This window comes from Nannospalax galili, unplaced genomic scaffold, assembly GCF_000622305.1.
Source record: "Nannospalax galili isolate Female #2095 unplaced genomic scaffold, S.galili_v1.0 scaffold1639, whole genome shotgun sequence".
NCBI lineage: Eukaryota > Metazoa > Chordata > Mammalia > Rodentia > Spalacidae > Nannospalax > Nannospalax galili.
The window spans coordinates 327,792-336,947 of record NW_008343206.1 but is presented as its reverse complement, the minus strand read 5'-3'; the positions used below and the strand labels follow the sequence as shown (position 1 = coordinate 336,947).

Here is a 9,156-nt window from a genome sequence, read left to right as displayed (position 1 = left end):
AAAACTATCCCCAGGTTTTTTCTGTATGATAATTAGGCATTGCCCGGTAGTCGGATGATAGGATCCCCCACCACATGTAAATAAAGCACACTGTGAGCACCTATCAGCTGAAGCTTTGGCTGCTGCCTCCACACTATATTTTCCCTGACCCCCACTGAATAAACGGAGCTGTATCACTGAATCTGACTCCCTGGAAGGTCTTTTCTGTCATGCTCACTGGCCGTCTTGACCCCGTTCATCGCTTCTGCTCCCTTTGTCCTCGTGGATCTGTGGCCAACGGCCCTCGAGGGGAGGGAGAGACCCACAGCTGGCGCCCAACGTGAGGCTCCTGGAACGCACGGAGTTTGTGAGTACGCCCTCTCTACAAGAGGGTAGCGGCAGCTTCGCCTTGGCCATCCCAGCCTTGAGGATTGGCAGTCTCTCCTCTTTCTCCTCTTTTCCCTCCTTTTATTTTCAGTCTGAGTCTTCACGTGGGACCATTAAAGAGGAAGGAGCAATTGAGGCTTTCTGATCAGGGCTACCCCCTGATGTTAGCCAAAGGCTCTTAGCCTTCTTAACAAGACCCCCTATCTATACATCTTTCTAATGCAAAAGCCGGTAACGAAATGACAAGTTAATTGGTCTTAGAGACAGTCACCGGATCTCTAAATTTGTGTGCAGCCTTGTGCTGTGGACTAGGTGGAATTCTCTGTGGTGTTTGCTCTCAGGCATGTTCCCCTAGGAATTGGCTTTTCACCCCCCTTTCCTTTTCCATCTTGAACAACACCCCTAGAAACATAAAATCCCCAAAGTTCTAAGGGGTTTTCACACAGGCTTTGAATTCAACTGCTAAAATAACAAACTTCCTTAATCTGTTTTGTAACAATACCCCTAGAAAGAATCCCCAAAGTTCTAAGGGATTTTCACACAAGCACTGAATTCAACTTCTAAGATAACAAACTTCCTTATCTGTTTTGTTAGCTCGCTCCCGGGGCACTTGGGCTCAAGCTAAACCAGTGAGGTGAGAATTTAAATTGACCTGCCCCAGATAAAAAGGCACTCAGGCTCCAAGTGCCCCATAACGTAAACAAAAACAAAGGATTTAAAGTGGTGGTGGCCAGCAGAGCACTTAAAGAATTTAAAGCGGCTTGCGCCATAGACAAACGGAAAATATTTTAAAAGCCGTTTTGTCCATAAACTTTTTCTTGGGGAAGGGGATCGTCAGCCCCACGTGGAGGGCTTTCTCCTGTAGTCCTCCACGCCCCCACAGGCTTCCTGGTGAGAATTTAAACTGACATGCCCCGTGAGAAAAAAGGGGTAGGGGAGTCTCTTTCTTTGCTTTACTTTCGGTTAATGCCTTTGCAAGGGTCTGGATACAGGTCGTGGGCAACTGAAGCCTCTTGGTCGGGGTCCCCTGCCCTCTTTCTGGACTCCGACAGCCCAACTGGGTGTAGGCAATAACCTTTACAACTATCATAAAAATCTGGTAACACAGCAACCAGTTAAAAGTCATAAGGACAGTTGCCAGTCTCTTAAATCTGCGGCTAGGCTTGTGTTTGTCAAAGTGTCTCAATCCCCTGTGGCAGGCTGCCCCAGGAACAGTGAACACTTCCTTTCTTTTCTATAATGGGGAATTCAGCATCACGCCAAAAAACCCTCCAAATTCCTCCCTTAGAGCCCTACTTAAATCAAGAGGGCTGAAGATTTCCCAAAACGAAGGCTCAAAATTTTGGAATGAAGTATTTCAATTCACACTCTGGATCCTGTTGGCAAGCATCTCCGGCCTGGAGGTCTGGACCCATGTTGCCTATCTGGCTCGTAAAAAGGAAAGCCAGGTAAGGCACCATTTGCCCTTTTCCTTCCTTCCCGTAATAGCTGCCATCCGACAATGCTTAGGAAACCCATCTAAGCCTGAGGAGAATTTACTAGCACCAGGGGATAATAAAGGGGAGGGTTCAAATAAAGAAAAAGACCCTAAAGATTGCCCAACAGCAGATTCGACAGCCCTAAAAAATAAAGAAAAAGACCCTAAAGACTGCCCGGTAACAGATTCAAACAGCCCAAAAAATAAAAACTGACTAAGTCAGACAAAAACCACCCATCAACAAAAATAACTTTTACCCCCCTCTTCCCCCCCTATGAATCCTCAGTACTGATTTATCAGACCCAGATGTTAAAACCCAGACTCCAGAAACTTCAAAGATAAATCCCCCTCCCCCTTTACCGCCAGCACCACCATCTGGGGGGCCATGCCCCACAGCCATTGAACAGCTCTGTAATCTCAGGGATAATGGGAGTTATTGCCCCCAGGATCCTCAGCCACAATGGCCTCAGGACCCAAAAACCCTGCCCGCAGAAGCTTTCCCTGTTAACTTACAATTAACAAGGCAACGTCCACTGGCTTGGTACCCCCTTGCGGCAGCAGACTTAAAAGAACGACGCCAAGCGTCTGTGAGGATGGGATCCATGCTCCATGGACCAAATCTATACTACAAACCTTTAATACTAACCTCCTAACCCCCCAGGACTGGAGAGATATCTGTAGATCCACCCTCCCCAGTCCATTATTTGTACAATGGGAGGCTTTATTTAGAAATGAATGCCTGATGCAAGTTAAAAGGAATGACATAATCAACAACTAAGATCACAACAAAGACAAGATCCACCACCTGGATTTATAGATTGGAATTATGACCAACTATTCGGTCAGGGCAATTTTTCCACAGGAATCCAGCAGACTATAATTCCTGCTGGATGTGTTGAACAAGTCTGCTTATGTGCACTACAGGCCTGGGACCGCCTAACCCCCTTGTCCACAGGGCCTGGTGAGACCTCCTCATTAACCTTCCTAAAGCAGAAACCAACTGAAACCCTCTCAGACTTTATACTAAGAGTACAGGCCAGTTTAAACAGAAAAGTAACAGACCCCACAGCCAAAGCAATGCTTTTAAACAACCTTGTGTGGGAAGGGATGACCCCTGAGCACAGACAAGCATGCGAGGGACTAAAAAATGAACGTTACGACAAATGGATTGTGGCCACCCATGACATCGGGACTGCCGCATACCAGGCCTCCTCCCTTGCTCAGGCCTTTGGAGCTGCAACCTGACCCAACTCAAAATGTTTTAAATGTGGAGAAACTGGACACTGGAAAGAAAATTGCCCAAAAAATGCTTCAGCCAGCCCCCAACCCAATACTATGCTCTGGAGAGTTTATGTCAGGGAAACATAAGGAAAAAAATCAAATAATCAGAAGCACAGACTGCCTCCTAGCGGGCTGTCAGAAACCCAGAGAAATCATAATACAGCAAATGCTAGAAGAGACAAAACTGACGAATGTTTGCTTTCCTTTCCACAGACAGATCCATCACGCCTCAAGGAAGTTGATACCTATGGGGGCTGCCGCTATTTCAATCCCTGTAGGTTGGAACTAGGATTCACTGGGGGATATCAGGGCATATGAGGACAGGAAAGAACCATCTACCTAAAGGATAATAAGTATCTCTATGGGAACCATGACTATTCCCTAATATATGTTGCAGATCCATGGGACGATCGCTGGCGTGTCGGAGTAACGGGAAAGTTCTACTCAGGTGCATTCTCCAGCTACCCTACAGCTGACTTTCATATCTCTCGACAGCTTGTACCTGCAGCTAAGTCTGTGCTAACTCATCATAATATTATTCTACAGGAAAAACAAACAGAGGACCAGATAAGATCAACTATGTCTTGGAGCCAATACGTTCAATATGTTGCTAACTTTCTTCCCTTCACCACCCACCCCAATGCCTCTAACTGTTTCTTTTGTGCATCCAGCAATAGACCTTTACTGACAGCAGTACCAGTGAATACCACCCTTCTTTACCCAGAAACAAAAAAAGATTTCACCGACTCTCATCTGATGGATATTCCCTTATTCGAACATGTGGCTAACTATCCAATTTGCATTTCCAGCAAGAGTAAGCGTACTCATTACAAATGCCTCACTAACATTGCTCTCTCCAGGATAGCATGCATCACCCCTCCTCTTTTCCTATGGTGCAAAGGAAAAGCCCAACACTGTGTTAACTCCTCTTTGTCCACCTTTTGTGTACCGGTGATGATTACTCCCCAGGTGTACCTACTCGAGAAAGAGGAAGCCGCCCTCCTCCTTCACACCCGCCAGCGGAGAGAGAAATCTTCATCCCCCCCGCTAGTGGGACTTGGACTCGCCCTCTCCCTGGGTGCCAGAGGCGATTTGACTGCTGCTGTTGTACAAACCCATCACCTGGCAGGAGACTTTTGAGACAAGCTGGACCAGGCAATGGCATCCACGACTGACAGCCTTGAGTCTTTCCAATGACAAGTGAACTCTCTTGCCGGGGTTGTGCTCCAAAACAGAAGAGCACTGGACTTAATAACTGCTGAACACTGGGGTACGTGTGTAGTACTGGGAGAGGAATGCTGTTTTTCTGTAAATGTATCAAATGTTGTTGAGACCAATATTAATACTCTCAAAAAACTTTGTAACGATCTATTTTCAACTGAACATTTAGGTTGGTTTAGTAACCCCTTGTTTTCATGGCTCCCACCCTTACAATGTTAGCCCCCTGATCATGCTGTGTGTCATTTTGATGCTTGCTCCCTGTTTCATACAATTTCTTCGCTGACAAATTACTACCATTGCTAAAATTACTACCAAACAGTCATGGTCCATTATCAAACTTTGGATTCTCCCGGGACAGATGAGTTGGCTCTTAAAGCTTGTGATGACACTTCTCCATTATAAAACAAAACAGGGGGAGATGCTGGGGGACCCTGCTGCTAAGGTTGTAATCCACCATGTCCAGATAGCTCTAAGGGGCTCAGCGCTATATGGAAGGACTCGCTTTCTCAACGGGGGCCTCCTGCTCTCTGCCTGACTAACCTGGAAAGTACCGCCAAGCACGGATGCCTGACTTTATTTGGAACATGACCTTTGGCATAGTTACCTGCAATAAAACTGCCCCCAGGTTTTTTCTATGTGATAATTAGGCATTGCCCTATAGCCAGATGATAGGATCCCCTACCACATGTACATAAAGCACACTATGAGCACCTATCAGCTGAAGCTTTGGCCGCTGCCTCCACACTATATTTTCCCCTGACCCCCACTGAATAAACAGAGCTGTATCACTGAATCTGACTCCCTGGAAGGTCTTTTCCGTGGTGCTCACTGGCCATCCTGACCCTGTTCGTTGCTTCTGCTCCCTTTGTCCTCGTGGATCTGTGGCCAACGGCCCTCTAGGGAAGGGAGAGACCCTCAGCCAGCCAAGTACCTTCATGGTCTAGAAAGCTACCTGCCCACCATAACATACAACACACACCTCAGAGTTCATGAGGAGTCACTGGCTCCAGTTTTCACCGCTCTGCTTACAGGAATCAACTGCCCCAGGGCAGAACGAAGGATCTAGCACTAACCCTCCTGTGGGACAAATCCACCCGAGCAGAAGATGCCGTAACCACTGGCTGCCACGTCACCAGGACAAAGGTGAGGTTTCACCTCTCTGGACACACACTGAATGACAGCACACGTGAAATCTTATTTCACTAAACCCCAACCTCCTTTACAGCTGTTAACTCAAAATGGAGCAAAGACAAACTAGGGTTTCAGTTCTGAAGCGGTGGTGCCAACACGGAGAGGTGAGGGTAGAGACGCCCACTCACATAAGGTCCACCACCTCTATCACTTTCTTCAGAGCAAAGGGAAGGTTACCGGCAAGGCCCACCACCCCACGTACAGAGAGCGGCCCAAGAGCCTGCCACTCCACCCACCGCCTAAACACAGCACCAAGGGTGTCATCACGTTACCACCTCCTTTCACTGAGCGTGTCCCCACCCAGCAGTGCGGGCATCACCCAGGGGACGTGAACAAACAGAACCCTAACCCTTTACCCCCCAGACTCACCCCGTTTCCATGAGCCTCCCAAGTCACAAAGCAAAGACTACAAGCTAGCCTTCCTCTGCTCCCTGGCATAGGGTTTTCGACTGTTGGGGCACACTAGGTTCGTGTGAGCAGCTTTGGAAAACCCTCCCAAGCCTGTGTGAGGACTGAGTTTCATGCCCATCACTGTAACAACGAAAAGCAAACCAAAGAACCAAAGAACCAAAGTCCAACAAAAGCCTCACTGCCTCAGTGGTAGCAGGCAACACCAGGGCCGCCGTACAGTATGGCTGCGACCCTGCACAGGGAACCCCAACACAGCCAGGGCGCAGACACAGCCTTGCCGGACGTTGAAGCTTCTCTAACAAACTTCTGGCTCATAATACTTTTTCTAGAAGTATGGCTCAATCTTTTTGGAGGAGGGGGCTGGATGGACCAGGCACCTAAGGAAGATAGTTTAATACAGATTTTAAGCGAGAGGCTTAAGAGAAGGAAGGCGGTCCATAGGAAGAAAGACGGAGCACGCTAGGCAAGTAAGTGCCCTGCCATGGAGCCACTCCTTTCTCAGGCTTCAGCCTGGCACGGAGGACAATAAGCATGGCAGGGAGTGGACGTAGGGAGTGGACACAGACCATGGACGTTTTCTGAAACCACTAAGAACATATTTGCAAACTCTCATGCTTTGATGGCCTGTCTGCAGGGCCGCAGCTGCGCTCAGTGGAAGGACGGTTGGCGACGTTAGTGTGGCCTGGCTTCTGTATCCCACAGCTGCTACTCTGACTCACTTCAGGGCAGGTCGAACATCACCTCCTACTGGCTATCTGATCCCAGAAGCATAGACAGAAACAGACAAGCTAGGGATTCCCCCTCAACAACCTTTTCAAGAGCAACGGGCAGGGAACATTAGCAAAGCATCAGACACGCAGGAAGGAGCAAGGTGCACAAAGGCTCCTCCAAGCCTGAGGAGCCACACAAAGCTCCACCAGCAGAAGCAGCCTCTCCCGCCGGCCTGTCCTCAGGCTCCCTGCTGACGCCCAGACGAACCTACAAACAAGGCCTGGAGGGAGAAGTACTGGACCTCTGCAGGGCAGTGCACTGCTCCTCAAGCTCTGGCTTGGGCAGTCGCCAGCCTTGCCAACACCTGTGAGGAGCACGGGCCCCACTGGCACAGACCCCTCCTCAGGGGACTAGGGTCGCTGCCAAACTTCCTGCCTCCAAAGCAAGCCTTTCCATCCATCTTGAAGGATCTCCTAACACCCAGGTATCAATGTGAGAGTAACCCCAAAGCAGGCAGCTCAGGGGACTGCAGGAGGCCCTCGGCAGAAGCCCTCACCTGCACCAGCTCACTGAGCATATCCACATTTCTGAAGATGGTGAACCAGAACTCAGGGATGCCCTTGGGATCCACCTCCTCCGTTGCTGCTTCTTTCTCAGCTATAACGACTTTGTTCTTCACATCTCCCTACAAAGTAGTTTCAAAACACAACAGTCACTGGAAAAAGAAACAAACCAAATTTATACCCAGTTCAAGGTCTTAATGGAGAATGAAATTTTAAGGTCTACCACACATTTCTTCCTCCTGAGTCACTGTAGCCAAACCATGAAGCCAGAGACCCTTCCACATCCACAGTCATTTCACAATAAACCTCCCATCAAGGGGAGAAGGCTAAAAAGATGGCAAACTGCCAACAACTTGTGAAAGGCTTTCCAGTCTGACTTGTGAGCCTGCCTGTCACCAGAGAGTCAAGTCTGCATGAGCTTTGGACAGACTTGTATAATGACATCCATTACGGTTAAGATGGGAAAACCTCAGTTCAAGGCCAGGTGTGGTAACTCCAGTTCCAGGAGATCCAATGCCCTCTTCTGGCATCCACAGGCACTGCATTTATTTCTTTATTACTTTTATTATTTATATGTATGAGTGCTTTGCATGTTAAGTGTACCCATATGTGCAATGCCCGTGGAGGCCAGAAGAGGGCATCAGGTCCCTGGGAACTGTAGTTATAGAGGATTGCTAGCTATGGTGTGGGTGCTGGGAACCAAACCCAAGTACTCTGCAAGAGCAGCCAGTGCTCTTAATCTCTGAGCCATCCCTTCAGCCCCTGCAGCAGTATTTTAATCAACAAACTGCTTAGCAATCTGGGTGTGCAGTTCCCAAAAGACAGGGCACTCCAGGCATGGTGGCACATGCCTGTAGTCCCAGCATTCAGGAGGCAGAGGCAGGTGGATCTCTGTGAGTTCAAGGCCAGCCTGGTCTACATAGTGAATTCCAGGACAGCTGGGGCTACAGGGAGACCTGTCTCAAAAAGACCAAAAAACAAAACAAAACAAAACAAAACAAAACAAAAAACCAGGGCATGAGGGGAGAGGTACTAGATAAAACGGCAAGGTGACCAGAAGACCAGAGAGGCCACTTGGTACCACAGAAAGGAGACTTGTAACAACAAGCTTCATGCTGCTGGGATGAAGCAGTCAGCCAGGGATTTTAAACCATAAAGATGGGCTTTTCTTGAATCATAAGGAACAGACTGATCCATTGTCACAGGTCAGGTTCTGCACATGTTTAAAAGACCACCACCACATGGTTATCAAAATTAAACACATTTCAAAAGAGATCCCTGAAAGAATGCTAGAGAACAAAGCCACTTGTCACCTAAACATAAAACGAGGCTGTGGGGGGATGGGGTGTGACTCAGTGAAGGACAACCTGCCCAGAGTTCGTGAGGCCCTGGATTATATTCCTAGTATCATTAAAAAAGCAAAAAAGGGGTCTGGAGAGGTAGCTCAGCAGTTAAGAGCACTGGCTGCTCTTGCAGGACAGGGTTCAGTTCCCAGCACCCACATCAAGCACTGCACAACACAGGTGCATTTACATACACGAAGGCAATACACTCATACACATAAAATTTTTTTTTTTGGTTTTTGTCTTTTTGAGACAGGGTCTCCCTGTAGCCCCAGCTGTCCTGGAACTCACTATGTAGACCAGGCTGGCCTTGAACTCACAGAGATCAGCCCGCCTCTGCCTCCTGAGTGCTGGGATTAAGGGTGTGCACCACCACGCCCTTTAATTCTTTTTAAATTTTTTTTAAAAAGCAAACGAGGGCCTGGAGAGATGGCTCAGTGGTTAAGAACAGTGGTTGCTCTTACAGAAGACCCAGGTACGAATCCCAGCACCCACGTGGCAGCTAACAATGGTTGTAACTCCAGTTCCAGGGGATCCAACAGCACTGCATGACACAGGTGCACTTACCTACATGCAGGCATAACACTCATAC

At 48.3% G+C, this 9,156-nt stretch overlaps 1 protein-coding gene across 6 annotated transcripts in view; it reads right to left on the bottom strand.

Annotated features, from left to right (window-relative positions):
- Nap1l4 (nucleosome assembly protein 1 like 4) overlaps window positions 1–9,156 on the bottom strand; it is a 44,385-nt gene that overhangs the window by 18,760 nt on the left and 16,469 nt on the right. For all 6 annotated transcript variants that reach the window (XR_607469.1, XM_008839183.1, XM_008839182.1 and 3 more), the window contains one exon: window positions 7,215–7,343. Coding sequence is in view for 5 of the 6 variants with exons in the window: in XM_008839183.1 (XP_008837405.1) it covers window positions 7,215–7,343 (129 nt within the window). In the remaining variant the exon portion in view is untranslated. The remainder of the gene's footprint in view (window positions 1–7,214; window positions 7,344–9,156) is intronic.